This window comes from Podarcis pityusensis (genome assembly GCF_964106645.2).
Source record: "Podarcis pityusensis genome assembly, chromosome: 1".
NCBI lineage: Eukaryota > Metazoa > Chordata > Lepidosauria > Squamata > Lacertidae > Podarcis > Podarcis pityusensis.
This window is the reverse complement of record NC_138028.1, coordinates 127,786,258-127,809,663: the sequence shown is the minus strand read 5'-3', so window position 1 is coordinate 127,809,663 and position 23,406 is coordinate 127,786,258. Positions and strand designations below refer to the sequence as shown.

General features: G+C 44.9%; 2 protein-coding genes across 4 annotated transcripts; one reads left to right on the top strand and one right to left on the bottom strand.

Annotated features, from left to right (window-relative positions):
- Positions 1 to 295: 295 nt before the first annotated feature.
- On the bottom strand, positions 296 to 7,078 carry MAIP1 (matrix AAA peptidase interacting protein 1). The gene is made up of 5 exons (XM_081019252.1): positions 6,668 to 7,078; positions 3,222 to 3,293; positions 2,460 to 2,586; positions 1,323 to 1,473; positions 296 to 534 (listed from the first exon to the last, which is right to left on the bottom strand). The coding sequence occupies exons 1-5, from the start codon at positions 7,061 to 7,063 to the stop codon at positions 456 to 458; spliced, it is 825 nt and encodes a 274-aa protein (XP_080875378.1). The 5' UTR covers positions 7,064 to 7,078; the 3' UTR covers positions 296 to 455.
- A 508-nt stretch (positions 7,079 to 7,586) lies between these two features.
- On the top strand, positions 7,587 to 23,402 carry TYW5 (tRNA-yW synthesizing protein 5). 3 transcript variants are annotated; one of them, XM_081019105.1, is made up of 8 exons: positions 7,589 to 7,885; positions 8,864 to 9,018; positions 12,745 to 12,814; positions 13,915 to 13,959; positions 15,510 to 15,647; positions 19,032 to 19,119; positions 21,075 to 21,191; positions 23,027 to 23,402. In XM_081019105.1, exons 1-8 carry the CDS (start codon positions 7,805 to 7,807, stop codon positions 23,281 to 23,283), a joined length of 951 nt encoding a protein of 316 aa, XP_080875231.1. In that variant the 5' UTR covers positions 7,589 to 7,804; the 3' UTR covers positions 23,284 to 23,402. The 3 variants fall into 3 exon arrangements, with proteins under 3 accessions (XP_080875232.1, XP_080875231.1, XP_080875233.1); XM_081019107.1 differs by lacking the exon at positions 7,589 to 7,885 and adding an exon at positions 8,049 to 8,096; XM_081019106.1 differs by lacking the exon at positions 13,915 to 13,959 and having other exon boundaries at positions 7,587 to 7,885.
- The last annotated feature ends 4 nt before the right edge of the window (positions 23,403 to 23,406 follow it).

The following is a 23,406-nucleotide window of genomic DNA, read 5'->3' as shown; positions in this document are numbered from 1 at the left end:
TAATGTATCCATTATGTAACTTCTACTTTCGGTTACACATAAAACAGGAAGTTTGGAACACACTCCTCTTCTTTCCTTATTGTGCACCCCCCCCCCGAAGAAAAAACCATTTGAACAGATTATTGGGGGTGAGGGGAACAGGACATTCAGTCATGAACTGCCAGGCGATGCATCACTTTCTTTCCAATTTACACCAATATTTCTCAGCATAACCACTTAGCATGCTTTGTATTGAAAGTGACTTTGAATGACGCTTTCAACGGCGGGCAAAGAACACATCTGTGAAGTTTCCAAGTCTGCTGAAAAAGATTTTATTTTTATGCTTTGGAGCAAGACTGTGTTCCGGTAATCAAGAAGTACAAAAGCAGTCCACAAAAGATTGTGGCACACAAATCTTGAGATGTCTTCTGATATGCCAGAATATTAATAACTGTCTATGAAAGTGTCCAGTCAATTCATTCTAATAGCTTTGGATGTTCAATCCGTGTAATTGTCCAGTCTGGTTTCACACCTTGTGTAAATTCTCTTCGAAATCTGGGGGGGGGGGGGGGGGAGAAAGAACAGAAATAAGAGACTATAATACAAGCCAAGCAGTAAAACTTTCGCAAATCCTTTATAACGCTTTTAGTGTTGTAGCAAATCCAGTACTGAACTGATGGATAAAGTATCGTTTGGTAATGTAATAATAGGCTCAAACTTGGCTGCTTAATCCCAGTGGGTTGTATTCAATGTAGAAATAAGGCAAATATTCCACCAGCACAAGGTTATCTCCTTGCAAAAGGAAACATTTCCCTACTCTTCTCCCCCTGTACTCCTGATAATCTGTTTTGGGTTCCCCCCAACTGTCTGGAGCAGATTTTGGGATTGTGTGGGGTGCAGAGAAAGTCCAATGGTTCTTCCACTCTCACAAATTTTTTATTTAGCTGGATACTTCCCAATGGAACAATAAATGTTGGGACAATAAACCAATCAAATCTTAATGTTTCTGTATCGATACTTTAGGAGACCTGTTAAAACATTCTCTCTTTTGCAGGAGTTTAATGTTTAATGGCCTCGACTTTTATTTGCCATTTTTTCACATTTATGTATTATTCACAATTATAAGTGCATAAATTCGATCATCTTCTTCATCCCCCACACCCACCTTACTGTTGCTCACATTTCAGGAGAGAAAATAGTCAACTAAGTGGCTTTCTCACAATGGCATGGGTTTTTTTCTTCAGGAAAGTACACCCTTAACTAAAATGCACTGATTTGATGGGAGTTTCTTTATACACAGAGCACAATGCTGTGGCCACGTAGAAAACCAAGGATGTGCTTACTCATAATTTGCTGTTAAAAGACGCTTCGTTTCCTGTGAAGTCTCATCTCCAAACACGACCTGGAATATTTTGGTTCCATCTGGAGTCTCATCAGGGAGGTCTGCACTCGTCAGATACCAGAAACGCATCAGGATGCTAACAAACTTTCTTCCTGTTTTCAAGATAAACAGAGTATTAGAAGAGGAAATACGATTCTACAGCTTGACAAGTGGATTGGTACAAAAAGGATGGAGCAGAAAGATGCTCCATTTAAGAACAAACACACACATACAGCCTAATTTGGAAGGCTATTATACACCTACTACAGCTTTCAAGGAGGTGAGGAAGGTGGTGGGACAACAGATTGTTGATGGAGAAAGGATGTTATTTCCCCTCAGCTATTCAAAGGTTCTTAATCAGCTTAAAGATTTTAGGTCAGGCTTCCTCAACCTCGGCCCACCAGATGTTTTGAGACTACAATTCCCAGCATCCCTGACCACTGGTCCTGCTAGCTAGGGATCATGGGAGTTGTAGGCCAAAAACATCTGGAGGGCCAAGGTTGAAGAAGCCTGCTTTAGGTCTTTGTCCACTCAAAAACTGCCATGCCAAAGAGAGAATGAGCCCCATGCTTAATACAGTGGAAGTTATTATTAAAGGTAAAGGTAAAGGGGACCCCTGACCATTAGGTCCAGTCGTGACCGACTCTGGGGATGCGGCACTCATCTCGCTTTATTGGCCGAGGGAGCCGGCGTACAGCTTCCGGGTCATGTGGCCAGCATGACTAAGCCGCTTCTGGTGAACCAGAGCAGCGCACAGAAACGCCGTTAACCTTCCCGCTGGAGCGGTACCTATTTATCTACTTGCACTTTGACATGCTTTTGAACTGCTAGGTTGGCAGGAGCAGGGACCGAGCAACGGGAGCTCACCCCATCGCGGGGATTCGAACAGCTGACCTTCTGATCAGCAAGTCCTAGGCTCTGTGGTTTAATCCACAGCACCACCCGCGTCCCCCTAGTGGCGTAGAAGCCCTTAATATTATTAATGTTAGGATCAGATTGAAGAAAAGTACTTTGAACAGTATCACAGACAACGGATGATAAGTGTTTCCCAAAAGTGGCCAAAGGATTTAAAGTAAAGCATTCTGAACCGGTTGCATACCACTGTCGTCATAGTAAATGCCAACATCTCCTGCTGTTGTGTACATTATTTCATCCACGTCAGCAGCTAGGGCACTTCTGTGGCTTTCAGAAAGTGAAGAAAGCTTCTCCTTCAGCACCTGCAGCATCTGATTGAGAAGGGATCATTGTTAACACATCTACAGAATGGAAGACGGCAGGATCTCCAAGGATGTGCTCTACAGGGAGCTGAGTTTGGGCACCAGGCACACTCCTCTTCACAAGGTGCTTAACTGAGAGATTCAGGTCTCACAACTTAGTCCCTCCATAAAGGTTACAGTCTCTAACTTGGGAGCCTTTCCCCCCATGAGTGGCTGGTGGTGGAGATAGCTCACTGATGAGGGGAGAAGTACTCTGCATGTGTTCATAGATGGCCTTCCTAGTAGTACTACATCTTCCAGGAATGAGCCTTCCCACTGAAAGAGCTATGGACCTGTGCTTCTTTAAGAGACGGCAGTAGAACTGAGGGAGTTAAATGGGGGGGGGGGGACTGAAGAAAGAATGAAGAGAGTATGGCAGTGAGTGGGTTTTAAACTGCAGGACACAGGAGGATACATCCTGCTTTCTGTTACCAGAAGCTCAGGTGCTAAACCCAGTTTTTTGAGGTGTCAGTTGCTATTCCTGCTTAAGCAATAGATGGGGGTAAATATGACCCAAATAATGTATTCTAGTCTTGGTCTACTACATCAGCTTAAGGAACAATGGATATATCAGTTTCACCATAACAATGGAAATAAACATTTACCTCTTTTGATACAAGCTCCTCCAGTAGATCATATTTACACTGAGAAATTAGCCTTGAAACAAGAGCAAAAGCCTAGAAGACAGGACACACAAACAAATATCAATTTTTTACTCCGAAGTAAATTCACAGTATTCTCTCTGTGTATTAAGTACATATTATGTCTCACAAATCGATGTGCTCTTGTTGTTCAGCTATATTCCCAAACAAAGCAATGGCAAACAGGGAGTGGTAGTTATTTTATGCTCAGTTGCCTAGACTGCTTAATGGTGTCCTGTTTGTGCAACTTGAAAACAGACTCAAATGATGGATAGTGCCAGAGAAAAGGAGGAAGGGCTCTCCTACCCAACCAAGAGGTAGTGCAGTAGAAAAAGGATCAATAGAGAAGAATTTCAAGCAACTGGGAAATCAGAGTTAGGGATGCCACCTTTCTTTCTTAGCTGGATTGATGTACCTTTAACAGTATCCTGAAAACTAAGGAATGGCATAGTCACTGCAGTCTTCATCACTAGACTTTTGGAGTAGTTGTGGTAGGGAGGCAGGGAAAGAGAGGTAGGATCCTGTTGGATCAGACCAAGGATTCATCTAATTCAACATCCATCACTGTTTTTCCTTGGCATCTAATACTCAAAGCAATACAGTCCATGTGCCCAGAGGGGCCATTTAGTTATCACTGGTACCCTCCATGGATTTCACTTGTAAGAGACTTACACTTGACAACTTGCCACATGTAACCAGGAATGAGTGGACTGCTAGGTGGAAGTAGCATAGTTTTCTCATTATTCCCTTGGCTTCCACAGTAACTGAAGAGAAAGTGGAACCACAACCAGCATTGAAACCAAGCAGGCTGGCGAAAGTGGCAGGACTGTTGCATCCTTCCTCCACCACTTTATTTGATATAAGATAATTTCACTTCTTTACCTTACTAGGTAATCGTAATCTCTTTTTAATGTTTTAACTTTTGTAATGTTTTAATGTATGGTTGTAACTGTTTCTTGATTTTATTGTTTTATCATTTTGGCAAAGCACTTCGTTCTTGTTTTTGTACAACTGAGCAGGATATGAAATAAATAAATAATAAATATAAATAAAAAATAATAACTATAAATATAAAAATAAAAATAAATAACAACACTAGCTTGCTAAAATGCTTGCCACTTGGATTTTCATGCTAGGCAGGGGAGGGGGATAGGCTACCTTTCCTCTGCAGACAGCATAGAAAAACAAGCTACTTCAGTAGTTGCTGGTTTTGAAACAGGACAGGCCAGTAACCCCTGTGGGCTCATTTGCAAGGTTGATTTTTTCTTCAAGAAGTCAGAGCTTGGGCAGCTTCACCCGTCGAATTTCTGCCTTAGCTCAATCAATAAGAGCATGAGACACTTAATCACAGGGTTGTGGGTTCAAGCCCCACAGCGGGCAAAAGATTCCTGCATTTCAGGCGGTTGGACTAGATGACCCTCGTGGTCGCTTCCAACCCTACAGTTTTATACTTTTATGCTTTGCTGTGTCAAGGAGGCCCAATGGCATGATACGAGGACACTGTACCATGTGCAAAAAAAGGTAAAGATAAAGGACCCATGGATGGTTAAGTCCAGTCAAAGTCGACTATGGGGCTGCAGTGCTCATGTTGCTTTTCAGGTCAAAGGAGCCAATGTTTGCCCGCAGACTTCTTTCCAGATCACGTGGCCAGCATGACTAAACCGCTTCTGGCACAACGGGACACCGTGACGGAAACCAGAGCGCACGGAAATACCGCTTACCTTCCTGCCGCAGTGGTACCTATTTATCTACTTGCACTGGCGTGCTTTCGAACTGCTAGGTTGGCAGAAGCTGGGACAAAGCAACAGGAACTCATCCTGTCATGCGGAATCGAACTGCTGACCTTCCAATCGGCAAGCCCAAGAGACTCAGTGGTTTAGACCACAGAACCACCAGGGTCCCTAGTGAACCATGAATGGTATAAATGTAGCATAAACACTGACAACTGGGAAACACTGGCCTGCGAGTGCTCCAACTGTAGAATAGCCTCTACCAAAGGTGTCATGGACTTTGAAGACGCTCGACCTCAGGACGAAAGGGAGAAATGTGCTAAGAGGAAGGCAGGTTTGGCAATCCCTCACCGTGATCAACTCTTGTCTGGAAATCTATGTCCCCACTGTGGAAGGACGTGCAGATCCAGAATTGGCCTCCGCAGTCACGGACTCACACCGTGTTCATGGAAGACAACCTTACTCGGCTACAAGTGATTGCCAAAGAAGAAGAAAGACAAGGTCGCCATAACCCAGGGTTGACCCAATACATTTTGGCACCTGAGGCGGATCCCAAAATGACACCCCCTTCCTGCCAGAAAAGAAGGGGCGAGGGAAGATCTGCATCAGCAACAAGCTGGGCCATATTTAGGTTTGATGAGGCCCCAAGCTACTGAAGGTAATGGGGCCCTTTATATAGCCAGCTGTCCTTTGTCAACAACAAATTGACTGTTTTTTGTGTTGAATATATGCTATATGGTAATTTATGGACTTAACAGGTATCTAAAATAATTTGAACATAATAAATAGGAGCCTACACAACGCACAACACTGTTACTGTATGTAGGTTTTATTTTTTGTTTTGTTTTTCATCTTATATTTTGGAAAATGTACAGACAGTTTTTTGTCCTTTAATTTTTTGGGGGACCCCAAGAGAGTGGGATGCGGGTGGTTCGTGGGACGTGGGTGGTTCGTGGGACGTGGGTGGCGCTGTGGGTTAAACCACAGAGCCTAGGATCTGCCGACAGAAGGTTGGCGGTCAGAATCCCTGTGATGGGGTGAGCTCCCGTTGCTCTGTCCCAGTTCCTGCCAACCTAGCAGTTCGAAAGCACGTCCGGTGGGAAGGTAAACGGCGTTTCCGTGCGCTGCTTTGGTTCGCCAGAAGCGGCTTAGTCATGCTGGGCACATGACCTGAAAGCTGTACACTGGCTCCCTCGGCCAATAAAGCAAGATGAGCGCTGCAACCCCAGAGTCGGTCACGACTGGACCTAATGGTCAGGGGTCCCTTTACCTTTACTTAAGAGAGTGCGGGCCTAAGCTATAGCTTGTTTAGCTTATACAGTGGTACCTCAGGTTAAGTACTTAATTCGTTCCGGAGGTCCGTACTTAACCTGAAACTGTTCTTAACCTGAAGCACCACTTTAGCTAATGGGGCCTCCTGCTGCCACCGCAGCACTATTTCTGTTCTTATCCTGAAGCAAAGTTCTTAACCCGAGGTACTATTTCTGGGTTAGTGGAGTCTGTAACCTGAAGCGTATGTAACCTGAAGCGTATGTAACCTGAGGTACCATTGTAGTAAAATCCGGCCCTGGCAAGGGCCGATGGGGAGAAAGACGTGATATGGGGCTCTGCTGCCCCATGGATCCTGACCCCCTGAGGCGGCCCTCCTTCCCTCGCCTCCTGCCCAAAGCCCCTCCTCACCTGCTTGGCCCCTTCCGTGAACTCGTGGACGCTGAACTCCTGGTCGAAGTAGGCGCGGACGAGGAAGAAGTAGAGGCGGGTGCGGAGCCACATGAGCGGGTTGGGCACACCGACCACCACCACGCCGGCCTTCCGCCGCCCGCCGGGCTCGGGGCCGCCGCTGCAGGGGCGCGCGGGGACCACGGGCAAGCGGGGCGGCGGCGGCGCCGCAAGGGCGGCCCGGCGGGGAGAGGGAGGCCGCGGGAACCCGGCCCGGCCGGGCTTGGCCTGGTCCGCCGCCGGGAGCAGGAAGTACCGGCGCGGGTGGGCCGCGGGGACCCGCAGGGCCCACGGGCAGCGGCTGCGGGAGGCGCCCACGGGCAGCGCCATCGCTCCCCGCCTCAGCCCTCCCGTCATCCCGCGGGAGTCCGGCCGCGAAAGGCGTCCGGGCGGAGCGAGAGAGTGCCGGGCGGAAGGTTCCGCCGGGAGGAAGGTTCCGGCCGCCTCCCCTCCAGCACCTTAGGGCCGAGCCATAGAAGCATCGGAAGGGACCATCTCACCCCAAAACCCTCGCAAAGCAGGTTTCTTTTGGCCAAAACTTGGGTCTCCTGCTGTTTTCGGACTACAATCCCCGAGCACCGGTCTTGCTCGCTAGGGATGATGGGAGTTGTAGTCCAAAATCAGCTGCTCGCTAGGGATGATGGGAGTTGTAGTCCCCCCCCCCCCCAAAAAAAGCCGCCGGAGACCGAAGCTTGGGAAATACTGTTTTAGCCTAACATAGCGCTCGATCATGCTCTGCCGCAGGGTTTCCCAAACTTGGGTCTCCAGCTGTTTTTTCCGGACTACAATTCCCATCATCCCTGGCCACTGGGTCCTCCTAGCTTGGGATGATGGGAGTTGTAGTCCAAAATCCGCTGGAGACCCACGTGTGGGGAACCCTGCCCTACGGACTGAGCTGACCCAGCCCAGGATCGTCTAATAGGCGCTGGGCTGGAAGCGCCTCGCAAGGGGTTTCCAGGCAGGAGTCTGCTTTATCCCACCTTCCCCTTGGCGAAAGGAGAAAACAACCGCGCGGTCTTCTCGGCCTGGAAAGCCTGGTTTCCCTGGAGGAAGCAACCCGATCGTGGAAACGACAGGGAGAGAGGATCTGGTCCGGGCATGGAGGGGCAGCGAGTCATCCCCCTGGCTCAGTACCCCGGGGTCACCCGGGAGCGTTTTCTGCAGGACATCTACCCTCTGGTAGGGGGGGGGGATCGCACTTTCCGTGGTTCTTTTGTTACCAGCCTTGTAACGATAATCAGCTTTATATTTTTGTAGAACTCTTAAAAAAACAAAAACAAAACCGTCAGACTTATTGCCATGATACTTCTTCGCCTTCTGTAAAACAGCAACACCACATGATGTCCTCTCCAAATGCATGTGTTTGAAAGGTCATGCATTTAAGCCCTGGGTAGGTAAGGTAAAGGGACCCCTGACCGTTAGGTCCAGTCATGACCGACTCTGGGGTTGCGGCGCTCATCTCGCTTTATTGGCTGAGGGAGCCGGCGTACAGCTTCCGGGTCATGTGGCCAGCATGACTAAGCCACTTCTGGCAAACCAGAGCAGCGCACGGAAACACTGTTTACCTTCCTGCTAGAGCGGTACCTATTTATCTACTTGCACTTTGACATGCTTTCGAACTGCTAGGTTGGCAGGAGCAGGGACCGAGCAACGGGAGCTCACCCTGTCGTGGGGATTCGAACCGCCAACCTTCTGATCAGCAAGTCCTAGGCTCTGTGGTTTCACCCACAGCACCACCTGCGTAAGCCCTGGGTAGCCAAGCCCAAACAGATTTACAAATTCATGTGTGTGTAGGTGACAATTTCCAGAAGGGTCCTCCTGTTAGGCTGCAATAGGTTGTAATAGATTGCTTTCAAGTCACTTCAGCACCAGATGGGGGGGAAAAACCATCCACCAACCGCCCCACCCTGCCCTGTATTTTACCAGAACATCACAACGTCAACATGATGCTCATATTGACTTTCAGCATTTTAAAGTTGAAACTCAACTTAGCAAAGATGTAATGTTTGAAAGCATGTATGTATTTGCATTGATTAGTAACATTATGCCAGTATATTCTTAGATGTCATAACTGTCCGTACTGTTGAGAATGGTTGTTGGTAGAAGGTAGTAGAATTGCAAAAATATTCTGCAATAATATATATTTTTTAATCTTAGAGAAAGCCAGTAGTGCTGAAAGGTATTGATTTGGGTCCTTGCATGACCAAGTGGACCGTGGATTACCTCAGTCAAGCATCAGGAAATAAAGAAGTGAAGGTTCATGTTTCTGCGGTGCCACAGATGGACTTCCTCAGTAAGAACTTTCTGTATAGGTATTCCGTTTCAATACTTTCCCTGCTGTTAGAGGAATGCTCCAGACTTTTAGAGACTCAGTACTTCTGCTTGAAACTTTTTATACAGGATCTGTGCTTTCACTTTGCAAATGGCATTCTGAATTATGAGTTGTTATCTTGTTCTGCTTTTGAAGCTGTAGGAGATTTTCTCCCTTCCAAGAACAGTTGACCTGATGTTCTGTGGGGGGTGAGATCTGGTTTTCAACGTGATATATCACCAGCTAAACATTGTGACATACTGATATACAGTGGTACTTCAGGTTACATACGCTTCAGGTTACATATGCTTCAGGTTACAGACTCCGCTAACCCAGAAATAGTGCTTCAGGTTAAGAACTTTGCTTCAGGATGAGAACAGAAATCGTGCTCCAGCGGCACGGCAGCAGCGGGAGGCCCCATTAGCTAAAGTGGTGCTTCAGGTTAAGAACAGTTTCAGGTTAAGAACAGACCTCCGGAATGAATTAAGTACTTAACCCGAGGTACCACTGTATCACAATGTTTGAAATAAGGTTGGAGCTATGTAGAGGCATTGGCTGCCTTCATGTTCCCCCCCACATTTGTTTTTGGCATCTCACACACACACACACACACACACCATGATTCGCAATATATTGCCGGGTCAAAAATTATAAAACCAATATCATATGGACTTGAAACCGGTTTTGGGTGATATATTGTCCAGCCCTAACACACACCATGATTCGCGATATATTGCCAGGTCAAAAACTATGAAACCAATATCAAGATATGGACGATATATTGATATATCGCCCCGCACTATCTGTGACCTCTTCTGCTCCTCGGTTTAATTTTCAGGCCATCACATCTTATGGGACACCAAGGCAAAAGCAGTTCCCTGCCTATGTGGCTTTGCGATACATTCAAATATTGTGCAGATCAGACCACTTTGCTGATGACTTGTGCGTTCTTCTGTACACTCACCCTGTTGTTTTCCTATTGTCATGACATCACAATTGGGTTTTGTGGCTTTTTCAAACCAGAACTGGGAATTATACATACCAGGGGAGTGGAACTTCTGGACTGTAGGCCTAATTAGGCCTTGCTTGATCTATGACATGAGCTGTGGAGGAGGTAAAGTAGTGGCTGAGCCAGAAAGGGGCACCTGCAAAGCCCTTTGCAAGGAACTTTGAAGGAACTGTCTGCTGTTTGTAGAGGCTTCAAGTGCAGGGAAGACTCTGCAGGCACCGACAATCAGCTGTGATGGGCTGTATGAGGGGAGCTGCCTTATGCAGCCAAAGGGGCTGCAGGAAGTGGCTTTGATTCAGAGAGCTTCCTCCAGCACTTTAAAGCCAAGCTGCTTCCACTGGACAGAGAAAATATGCTCCATTTAAAAACAGAGCATTTTTCTTTCTTTCCAGAGGATGCAGTTTGGATTTAAGGTGCTGGAGGAAAACATTTCTGAATCCCAACCATGTTCTTAGCAGACAGAAATGCTCTGTTTTCAGGAGATTCTGTTTAAGTGCCAATCAGCTGATTAACTGCTGTGCCAATGACCTTTGAACTTTGACAGGTGTCAATCACCTGCCATCTTTATGACATCAGGTAATTGACTAGTGGTCCCACCCACCTGTCAGAGTTAGAAGGCTCTCTTGCCTGTTTCCCCATAACTTCACATCTCGCAGTGAGGGAACTGTCAGAAGGCCTTTGGAGCTGGACCTTAGTGTCCGGGCTGAATGACAGGGGTGGAGATGTTCCTTCAGGTATACTGGGCCGAGGCTGTTTAGGGCTTTAAAGGTCCGGACCAACACTTTGAATGCTATACAGTGGTACCTCAGGTTAAGTACTTAATTCGTTCCAGAGGTCCGTACTTAACCTGAAACTGTTCTTAACCTGAAGCACTACTTTAGCTAATGGGGCCTCCTGCTGCCGCCGCGCCGCCGGAGCACGATTTCTGATCTCATCCTGAAGCAAGGTTCTTAACCTGAAGCACTATTTCTGGGTTAGCGGAGTCTGTAACCTGAAGCGTATGTAACCCGAGGTACCACTGTATATACCTGTGTTATGTCTTGTTGGTAGTAGGCCAATAAAGAATCAAGACTTGGAGTTCTAAAATGGGTGATCCTACTAGCATTGTTGAAAGGAAGGGGTTCCAGATTGTGCTGAGAATCCATGTTCCTGTGTGTGACAGAGAGGGAGGGAGAGAGAAAGTGTGAGCTGGGTATGTGGTGAAGAAGCAGTACAGTGGGTCCTAGAGAGCTTGGGGAAAATAAGCAATGGGGTTTATAGGCTAAGGTCCAGGGGTAGCCAGTGTCTTGCCCTCCAGATGATTTTGGACTATGATTCTCATCAACCTCAGCCAGCATGGCCAATGGTCAACTGTAGTTCAGCAACATCTAGAAGGCACCATGCTCACTACCCCAGTTGTAGGGAAGCAGGTGACATACAAAAGACCTAATATGTTTAGGAAACAGGTGGGATTCAACTACCCAATTCCATTAGCAGAAGGCAGCACAAGGAATCCCACTAGTGGAGGCATGTCCAACGTCCTAATCTGGCTCACCGGTTGGTTTAATCCTGCCCCTTCAAATCCCAAAACTTCAATCCTAAAAAAAGCTCAACAACTTCAACCCTAAAAAAAAAGCTTGGTTGGCCCTTTGGTCAGCCCTCACGGCCCTTCACTTCATCAGATCTGGCCCTCTTTGAAAAAAGTTGGGACAGTGATTAGCGCAATGGGATTCAGGAGAATTCAGGAGAATGGGTTCAGGAGAACCCCCAGAACAGCTCATACCCTTTATATAAGCAGTGTAATTGACAGTAGCATGTCTGATTATATGACAATTACAGTATGTATTTTAACAGGTTTCTGATAAGTTTCCATGACTGGAAGTTTAAAATTGATTTGATCTAGCACAATTAACTGAAAAAATGCAGTTTTGTTAAAATGAAAAATGAAAAAACAACTTTTTTGGCATTGGGTTTGGGAGCGTTCTACTACCCGGAGTGTTCTTTCTTGAATTGTTGGAACTGCTTTTCAAAGCCTAATTGCTGTATTCCCACCTCACGACCCTTGATGCACAGACCATTTTTGTTCCGCTGTGGCTCTGAATAATCGCCCCTTCTTCCTCAGTGAACCAAGCAGGGTAATGTCACTACCAAGATCTAATTTATCCAATTGTCCATTATCATTTGCCTGTGAAATTCCTAAGCTGTCTTAGACAGCTCCTATCCTCGTGACCCATTCAAACACCAAAGGGGGACATTGTGTGCTCTTACTTAAACTTCATGGTGCTCTGTGTAAAAGAAAATGAGAGCCTTGGTTTTAGAATATAATGTCCCAGCATAAATGAAAACCACAAATTTGTTGGGTCAGGGCTACTTGTAATTATTTCCATTGTAAACAGTGGGGCTAATAGCACAATCCTAAAGGAATGCACTTAGAGTTAAGTCCATTGACATGTTTCCTTGCCAGTATTAACATGACACAACATAAATGAAACATTAAAATCACCGATGCTGTGCAAAGCTAAAAACATAAATCAAAGAACAGTATAAATATAAGCCAGTTAAGCAATTTGCAGTGGGTTCCACACACCCCTCCCCCCCCCCCCCGGTAAGCCTTGTGGGTTTTAAAAAGCAAAGCAATCTATTTGGAGTTGTTATTGCAATGGTGCCCCATATCTGGTAAAAGCCCTATTCCATGTGAAACGCCTGGAGAGTTTTAATTTAAATATATTTTTATTTCAGAACGTTACCTTTCGATGTATTCATAAGGAGAGCTGCTGAAGCCAAACATACAGATTACTTTATTTCAGAGGTAAGATTGTGATATTGTAATTACACTGAGATATGGCTTTTTGGGGAGAGGTGTAGGTTGAAATTCAAAATATTAATCCTGCGAAATGCCTTAAAATGTGAGATGAGAACTGTACTTCGCTGTAAATTCTTCTGGGTGTGGGTGGTTCTTACTCTCAAGTAACTGCGGGCAGGGTTGCATTATATCAGTACAAGGACTGTCTACTCAAAAGTAAGTACTCCCAGGTATGTGTTTGTGTGTGCAGGACTGCAGTGCCTCACTTCGGCCCAATCTTGGATGCATTTATAGCCAGTGCACATAGACTCTGGTGGGATCCACCATCAGCTGGGGGTCCTTTCCAACTCTACATTTCTATGATATTCACCCCGGTGACTTACACTTTATATTTGCAGTGTAATTGACTGCATTATGACTGATTATATGACAATATGCAGAAGAGTTCTTTTTAATTCTCTCTCTTTTTAATAGCACTTGTTCTATGCTGGATTCGAAGCTGTTTCACATACAGTTTCTGAAGCACTTCGACCCCGTTAGCTGAGTAGCTACTTTAAACATTTCTCCTTTTATTTCAAAATGTTTTAGTGTTTGGCATGTGACTCATGCTGGTAGCTTCGAGAACACTGTCCAACCATCTCGTCCTCTGTCGTCCCCGTCTCCTTGTGCCCTCCATCTTTCCCAACATCAGGGTCTTTTCCAGGGAGTCTTCTCTTCTCATGAGGTGGCCAAATTATTGGAGCCTCAGCTTCACAATCTGTCCTTCCAGTGAGCACTCAGGGCTGATTTCCTTCAGAATGAATAGGTTTGGTCTTCTTGCAGTCCATGGGACTCTCAAGAGTCTCCTCCAGCACCATAATTCAAAAGCATCAATTCTTCGGCGATCGGCCTTCTTTATGGTCCAGCTCGCACTTCCATACATTACTACTGGGAAAACCATAGCTTTAACTATACGGACCTTTGTTGGCAAGGTGATGTCTCTGCTTTTTAAGATGCTGTCTAGGTTTGCCATTGCTTTTCTCCCAAGAAGCAGGTGTCTTTTAATTTCGTGACCCACAGCAAAATGTTGATGTGTGTTCATTGAAATGACTTCTGTCTTTCTTAAGGATGAAAAATATTATTTGCGATCCCTGGGAGAAGACCCAAGGAAGGTGAGTAATGGTGTCTCATCTTAAAAGGTGTTCCTTTGCTTTCCTATAAAACACTTCATTGGAATATGCCTTGTCTCAAAAAAAGAAAAGAGGGGAAAAGAGGGCAGTTTGGATCTGATGGGGGTGGGTGGGAGAATTGACTGAACCCTCTGCACTCATTTAGAGGGCATATAGGCACCAAATGCTGGATGAGATTAATGAGGACCACTCCGTGTCACAGTCCTCCCTGATTCACAGTCCTGGATTTATTTATAGGCTTAACATGCTATAGCTTAGGGCCCCACTCTCTTGGGGCCCCCCAAAAAATTTAAAGGAAAAAAAACCTGGATGTACATTTCCAAAATATAAGTTTAAAAAGAAATAAAATAAAACCTACATACAGCAACAGTGTTTTGTGTTGTGTAGGCTCCTATTGGTTATGTGCAAATGGCTTTAGATACCGATTAGGTTCATAAATTACCATATAGCATATATTATATAGCACAGAAAACAGCGACAATTTGTTGTTGACAAAGGACAGCTGGACATATAAAGGGCCCCATTACCTTCAGTAGCTTAGGGCCTCATCAAATCTAAATCTGGCCCTGCTGATTCATATGGTTTTGGGGATTGATCTGAAAGTGTACAAGTAGTGTTTGCAAAAGATGCTACTGGTTCTGAAGAATGTGGAATGTTTCCTACGCAAACTTCAACCATGTTATTCTAGCCAGATGTTCCTAATCTACTCGTACCTCTTCTGCCCCCTTGCAAAAAACAAACCCCCATTTCTGCAGGGTTTGGAATTGAATGCGGTGTTCGGGCCTTTTTTTTAAAAAAAAGATGCAAAATGTACACACAATTACTGCATTTGTACACATAATATTGTGCCTCATTTATCCAAACGCAGACCATGAACAGCCCTGGTTATTGTGGCTCAAGGACCCAATTTATCCTTGTCAAACGAAAAGGCCTTTTTTTTTTTTTGCAGCTCGTACTAGTTCATCTAGGGACGTGGGTGGCGCTGTGGGTTAAACCACAGGGCCTAGGACTTGCCGATCAGAAGGTCAGCAATTTGAATCCCCGTTGCTCGGTCCCTGCTCCTGCCAACCTAGCAGTTTGAAAGCATGTCAAAGTGCAAGTAGATAAATAGGTACCACTCCGGCGGGAAGGTAAATGGCGTTTCCATGCGCTGCTCTGGTTCGCCAGAAGTGGCTTAGTCATGCTGGCCACATGACCCGGAAGCTGTACGCCGGCTCCCTCGGCCAATAAAGCGAGATGAGCACTGCAACCCCAGAGTCGGTCACGACTGGACCTAATGGTCAGGGGTCCCTTTAACCTTTTTACTAGTTCATCTACTAAGTCAAATATTCAGTCGAGTTTCCAATGGCCCCTCATGTTTATGTGGGAAGAAATACAGATGGATCTGCTCCTTAATTATTCTCAGCACCTGCTGAGGAATGAGATCAGGCCTGTATGTAGTGTCCCAATGATTTCCACCCTTTCCCTTTGGATCGGACACTGTATAGAAAACCTTAAATATGACCCCTACCCCCTTTTTTTGTTTGTTTCAGGAGATTGCAGATCTCAGAAAGCAGTTTCCTCTGCTGGCAGATGATATTCAGATCCCAGAGTACTTTGAAAAAGAGCAGTTTTTCTCTACTGTCTTTCGCATAAGCTCAGCAGGAATGCAACTTTGGACACATTATGATGTAGGTAATATGCCTCTAAGCATCTTTTAACAAAGAACGATGACAAGCTCATCTTACGCTTTATTGGCAGCAGGGTGGGTTTGATTTAAATCAAATCAATTTAAATCACTAGTCAGTAAGACTCGATTTATTTATTTATTTATTTTTACAGAAAGACTCATTCTTGCTGGTATAATCTTAATATTTACAACCAGATGAAGGTTTATTTTTGGAATAATAAATTTTCAGAGTAGCTTTTACAGATATATCAAAAATTACTGATTTGGTTAGAAATACAGTGGTACCTCGGGTTAAGTACTTAATTCGTTCCGGAGGTCCGTTCTTAACCTGAAACTGTTCTTAACCTGAAGCACCACTTTAGCTAATGGGGCCTCCTGCTGCTGCTGTGCCGCTGGAGCACGATTTCTGTTCTCATCCTGAAGCAAGGTTCTTAACCTGAAGCACTATTTCTGGGTTAGTGGAGTCTGTAACCTGAAGCGTATGTAACCTGAGATACTACTGTACATAGACCGATAATTATGAAATTATGGTGAAGTTTAATAACTTAACTGTTTATATTTGGACAACTTTCCTGCTGTACTTTATTGGAAGGAGAAAAACGATCATTTCCTTAATAACAATTTAAATAATTTATTTAACTAAAACTATAACATTATAGCATATGTATCCATGTTTGTTAACTGATGCGGTTAAACATTTTTTATTTAAACTTGGACTGAGTTTTAGCACACATGAAAAGTTTAAACAAATCCTTATTTCCTAGTGAATAGCCTTTGGACTATAATGTAACTTAAACAGAAAACTATTTAGAAAGATTTTTCCTCCCAAAGCATTTTATTTTAAAAATCCGATTTAAATACAGTGGTACCTCAGGTTAAGTACTTAATTTGTTCCAGAGGTCCGTACTTAACCTGAAACTGTTCTTAACCTGAAGACCACTTTAGCTAATGGGGCCTCCTGCTGCTGCCGCGCTGCTGGAGCACGATTTCTGTTATCATCCTGAAGCAAAGTTCTTAACCTGAAGCACTATTTCTGGGTTAGCGGAGTCTGTAACCTGAAGAGTATGTAACCTGAAGCGTATGTAACCCAAGGTACCACTGTATAAAAATTCCAATTTATATCTAAAAAATCCTTTTTAAATTTTTTTTTTTAAAATCATTTATTTTTATCCACCCTGATTGGCACTGATCTGCCACCCAACTTCCTGGACTATTAATAAAGGTAAAGGTACCCCTGCCCATACGGTTCAGTCGTGACCGACTCTAGGGTTGTGCGCCCATCTCACTTAAGAGGCCGGGGGCCAGCGCTGTCCGGAGACACTTCCGGGTCACGTGGCCAGCGTGACGAAGCTGCTCTGGCAAGCCAGCACCAGCGCAGCACACGGAAACGCCGTTTACCTTCCCGCTATAAAGCGGTACCTATTTATCTACTTGCACTTAGGGGTGCTTTCGAACTGCTAAGTGGGCAGGAGCTGGGACCGAACGACGGGAGCTCACCTCGCCGCGGGGATTCGAACCGCCGACCTTACGATCAGCAAGTCCTAGGCACTGAGGTTTTACCCACAGCGCCACCCGCGTCCCAGTGGACTATTAATATTATTATTAATAATAATTATACGATATCCCCCATTTATCTTCCAATAAACTCAAGGGAAGTGGTGTACATGGTTCTCCTCCTCACAATAACCATGTGAGGTAGGCTAGGCTCAGAGTTTGTGACTGGCCCAAGGTCAACCTGTGAGCTTCATGGCTGAGTGGGGATTCGAACCCTGGTCTCCCAAGTCCTAGTCCGACACTCTGTATGCCACACCGGCAACAAAACAAGCTACTTGGTATGGCAGTTAGGCCTTCCCTCTGGCATTTGACCTGGAGTATAGGTTGTGATAAGGGACGCGGGTGGCGCTGTGGGTTAAACAACAGAGCCTAGCACTTGCCGATCAGAAGGTCGGCGGTTCGAATCCCCATGACGGGGTGAGCTTCCATTGCTCGGTCCCTGCTCCTGCCAACCCAGCAGTTCGAAAGCACGTCAAAGTGCAAGTAGATAAATAGGTACCACTCGGGTGGGAAGGTAAACGACGTTTCCGTGTGCTGCTCTGGTTCGCCAGAAGCGGCTTAGTCATGCTGGCCACATGACCCAGAAGCTGTACGCTGGCTCCCTCGGCCAGTAAAGCGAGATGAGCGCCGCAACCCCAGAGTTGGTCACGACTGGACCTAATGGTCAGGGGTCCCTTTACCTTTACCTTTGTAGGTTGTGACTAAAACCCAGATGGCCTGTTGTAACGGTGCTCAGTCTCATTATTTGCCAACCCAGTGGCAGGATTTTTAGTCTCTGCTCCTGGTGCACTGGGAAGCAGAGCAACCAAAAGCCCCCCTCTCCCAAAGTTGGCAATTGGCTTCTAGGCTCAGTGTTGTCCATGGGGCAGGAAAACGGGACGTAGAGGACACACTTGGAGGTCAGTACATCAATCATTGCTGGTACATATTGAAGGGATTGGAGCTGTGTGTATCTGAGTAACTGCATACGTGTAGGTGAGCCCAGGAGAGAGATTAAGAGGAATTGTGTACAAATGGCGAGAAGCAGAATGGTGAGCATTCTGCGTCTCCATTCCTGCTTCTTGCAGGGCAAGGAACGACCACTAACCTCGTGTATGATGTAGCGCACGGGTAGGCAAACTAAGGCCCGGGGGCCGGATCTGGCCCAATTGCCTTCTAAATCCGCCCCGCGGATGGTCCGGGAATCAGCGTGTTTTTACATGAGGAGAATGTGTCCTTTTATTTATAATGCATCTTTGGATTATTTGTGGGGCCTGCTTGGTGTTTTTACATGAGTAGAACGTGTACTTTTATTTAAAATGCACCTCTGGATTATTGGGGCATAGGAATTTGTTCATTTTCCCCCCTTCAAAATATAGTCCGGCCCCCCACAAGGTCTGAGGGACAGTGGACTGGCCCCCTGCTGAAAAAGTTTGCTGACCCCTGGTGTGGCATGAGAGAGAACAGTGCTCTTCCTCCCCAGTATGAGCATCCTGAATTTCCAGAGCCCCTTCAACAATGCTATGTTTAGTGTAGTTACAGTGGTACCTCGCTGTTAAGAGCTTAATTCGTTCCGGAGGTCCGTTCTTAACCTGAAACTGTTCTTAACCTGAAGCACCACTTTAGCTAATGGGGCCTCCAGCTGCTGCTGCTGTGCCGTTGCTGCGCAATTTCTGTTCTCATCCTGAAGCAAAGTTCTTAACCCGAGGTACTATTTCTGGGTTAGCGGAGTCTGTAACCTGAAGCGTATGTAACCTGAAGCGTATGTAACCCAAGGTACCACTGTATTGTGATAACTGAAATTCTTTTCTGGTCGCATGCCAAGTAATACTTGTCATTTTCACATTTTTAGGTAATGGATAACTTCTTAATTCAGGTGACCGGAAAGAAGAAGGTTGTATTGTACAGTCCTCGTGATGCACCATATTTGTATTTATCAGGTGTGTTACATGCCACAGGCACTTTCATTTGTGCAGTGGTATTTCCTCTCCCTATCTCCTCCCCCACCCCCAAGTCCCACCTGCAACACCTCCCCCCAGAAACTACTCCAATGGAGACCCTCCAGAGCAGATTTTGGGGGCACACAAGCGAAAAGAGAACTCCAGTTGCATAAGTGGTAGCCTGCTTTCCTAACAATGGATTCTGCCCTTGGGGTTTTATCTAGCTAGGCCAGAACAGATCCACTGAAGTCAATGAGCTTAAATTAGTCATGTCCATTGATTTCAGTGGGTCTGCTCTGACTTAGCTGGATACAACCCATTTTCTTCAGTGGTGGGCAGCTTAGTACTCACTTGACCTGCTGGATCAAACCAAAGGCCTATCCTGTCCCACGGCGACCCACCAGATGCCTCTGGCGAGCCCACGTGAAGCAGGGCATGACAACAGCAACATTTCCTTGCTGTTGCTCTCTAGCAGCTGCTATTTGCTATCAAACTGCCTCTGAACCTGGAGTTTCCATTTAGCCATAACCATTGATGGTCATTGGGCCCTGGGATAGCCCAGCTGGTAGAGCATGAGACTCTTAATCTCAGGGTTATTCCATACTAAGTAATGCTTTATTCCACTTTTTTTACAGACCAGATGTTAAGCGAACTGCCCTGTAATTTTCAGGATGCCTTTTTTTAAAAAATCGCATTGCCTAGGATTGTGAGCACATTGCTTTCTAAACAACTCCACATCTCCTGGGTCAGCACTTAGTCACTTCCAAGCTATAAAAAAAGGGGGGGGGGACACCCCCAAACCCCAACCAGACAAATCCAGTCCTTTCCCCTACTGAGATAGCTAGACAGAGTAGGCAACTTATGAACCAGGTGCAAATTGGTAGAGATCATTTGACAGTTACTCCAATTGGCAGTTTGCATTCTAGATGAGACTGAGTAGAAGATTCTGTCCACAATGATCCATACATTCAAGCAATCTTTACGGAAATCACTTGAGTGGAGGAACATAACAGGCTTGTAGCAATATCCTGTTGTGCTATGTTTACTTTTGTAGTCTTATGAGGCTTTGCCCTCGGGTGGGAAAAATATTGCGCCCGGGAAAGGGAAAATGGGAGTCAACAGACCCTCAAGGAATAGTTTCAGAGAAAAAGCTTTATTTCTACCATCCATGAACTGGTAGAAGGAGCAAGTGTGATAACTCACAAAAGGCATGCACGAGTTCACAGTCATGTGCACAGAGTATATATCCCCTTCCAGTTCCCTCCCTTTTTCTCCTCCCTCAGGAGTCCTGCCCATGAGTTCCTCTGAGCATGAACAGAAAGCTCCCCTGTCTTGGGACTCTTGGCACCCTTCCCAGGAAAGGGGGAATGAGAGAAGCCTTGCGTTCAGCATGTTCAGATGTGTTGCAGCTGGAATGAGATAAGATTCAGTTCTCAGGCCTTGCTTTGAACAGAGCCTATTCATTAGCTTTTTGAAGCCTTCTTGTACTGATAAAAAGTAACGGTTTGCCTATGCACATCATCTTGTGAGAATAAGCAGAGGAAAGCTTTAGCTGTGGATTTTTAGAAGACAAAAGGAATTTTGGACAGTTTTGAGGCCTGGGGTGATTTCACAGACAGGATTTGGGTATCCTGTCCCTTCACTTTCAGTGAAAACAGGTTCTAGTATTTTTAGGATTGAGGGTAAGTATGTCAGCCGTTCTGATGAATGTTTCCTTTAAAAGTACACCGTGGCTGAATTGGATTCACTTATATTTGATAGCTGCAAATGTCCGCTAGAGTAATAGAAATGGGGTACTATTGACAGCCTTCAGCACACAGGAGTGTATACACACACATGCAGTTTTTCCTCTCTGCCTTTTCCCACATTGGGATACCTGCATAGTATGTTTGCATCCCTGAGAGTAATCGAATAGCAAAACAGTCATGTCCATTGTTTGTTCACATCTTCATTAGGTACCAAGTCAGAGGTGCTAGATGTGGACGAGCCAGATTTGAAAAAATACCCTCTCTTTGTCAAGGCCAGACGTTATGAATGCCAGCTAAATGCAGGAGATGTCTTGTTTATTCCAGGTAAGTGGGCACAGAAATCTCGTTTTGTTTTCCTCCATTACTTCTTGGATTGCTGTTTAAGGGGCTAAAGGTGTACAGTGTATGTAACAATCCAAAAAACTTACGGTGGTACGATTAATCAGCTTAAATCTCATGGTGCAGCTGTGTGTGTGTCGCTGTGGATTTTTCCAAGAGGATGCATCTTTTAAAAACTGCACCCAAATGAATGCTGCATCACACCTACAAAAATTATGTATTGGGTATGCTTTGCATGTGGATACATTTTCAATATAGCTTGTTTCAAAACTGACCTGGCATAATTATGTTAGCATAATAATAGCATTTCAGAGTACTGACAGCATTGCAGACGCTGAGGACAGTAGGCAGTTGTAGCTATCTGCTCTCCTCAAGAGGGTTTAAGTATTTAAATAGCACACAAGCGGACTAAAATCTAATCAATGTACTTGCATCAGAATACATGACATGCAGTTTAAGACAGCATTAATGCTCAGGTGAGGAAATAGTTGCATTCACAAGTCTTTGTTTTGTAATAAGTGTGATTAATCTAGCCTACCTGGGAAAATGGCAGAGTGGACTGTTACAAACTTAGCACTTCAGTTTTCTTAGAAAACGTGAATGCAATGTTGACTGAATTATATAACATTTCTGGAAATGAGGATTGGTGTATAAAGCAGAAAATCACATTTCCCCCCTTAACACTTACAGTGGCACCCCGCAAGACGAATGCCTCGCAAGACGAAAAACTCGCTAGACGAAAGGGTTTTTTGTTTTTTGAGCTGCTTCGCAAGACAATTTTCCCTATGGGCTTGCTTTGCAAGACGGAAACGTCTTGCAAGTTTGTTTCCTTTTTCTTAACACTGTTAATACAGTTGCGACTTGACTTCGAGGAGCAACTCACAGAACGCGGTGTGGTAGCCTTTTTTGAGGTTTTTAAAGACTTTGGTGATTTTTGAAGCTTTTCCAAAACTTTCCCGACACCGTGCTTCGCAAGACGAAAAAACTCGCAGAACGAATTAATTTCGTCTTGCGAGGCACCACTGTACTGCCATTTTTTTCAGTTAACCATGGTGCTGCATTTTAGCAACCTGAGTCCTCTGCTATACAGGTTTTTCAAGCTTTCTTCCTTTAAACAGTAAAAAGTAAGTCCCTGAAGACTTATAAAAGGCTATGTCTGAATACTATTAAGGTAAGGACTCATTTCTATGAACTGATCTTTGCTGGTTTGAGGTTAAAATACTGTCTTCTTCAAAATGTGTCGTTGGGAGTCTTTATTTCAATTTATGCTTAAATCAGGCCCCTGCAAATTATGAGCCACTAAATCAAACCTAGCTGCCTGCCCATGGCAAAGCAGATCACTAGCAAATAAATATACCTCCTATTTTTGCTGCCAGGCTTGTGCTGTGGAAACAGGGGTAGGTGTCAAGCACTTGGCAGGTCCAGATTGCATGGTAGGTGTGCAACTTGGTGAGGGCATTACATAGTCCTGCTCCTAGGTATTGCATTAGTCACCCAGGATCTTAGGACTGAGAATATAGTCATACTGTACTGTGTTCTCAGCTGTAGAAAATCATAAGCTCCACCTAACTTACAGAAATTAATATTTACAGAAAAATACTGAATGCTGAATACTGAAATTATAGCAGTCTCTGCTAATCTGAAACATTAAAGTACAATTACTGTTTGCTAGCCATAAAAATTGGTATTTTTTATATAAGAAAAACACATCAGAGCATTTGGAACAGCATTCTCTTTAACTGTTCACAGCAGTATCTTACAGATTCTAGTTACTGTATTCAAGGCATTTTCATTCAAAGTTTTTCTCTCTCTGCTTATAGCTTTGTGGTTCCATAATGTGACTTCTGAAGAGTTTGGCGTGGGAGTCAATGTTTTCTGGAAACACCTTCCTTCTAATTGCTATGATAAAACAGACACCTATGGAAACAAAGATCTTGCGGCAGCCTCAAGAGCAGTACAGATTTTAGACAGGGCATTGAAAACCCTAGAAGAGCTACCAGAGGAATACAGAGACTTTTACGGCCGGAGAATGGTTTTACGGATTCAAGAAAAAACCTACAGTACTAACTATGAGTAGTTTTTTTTACAGATATCTCATGAGCTGGCCTACAGACATTGCACCACTCCCCACTTAATGTCTGTGTTTGTTGGAACTTTGCCCCAAGTTTATATAAAAGTAAAGCTGGAGTACTGGTCCATT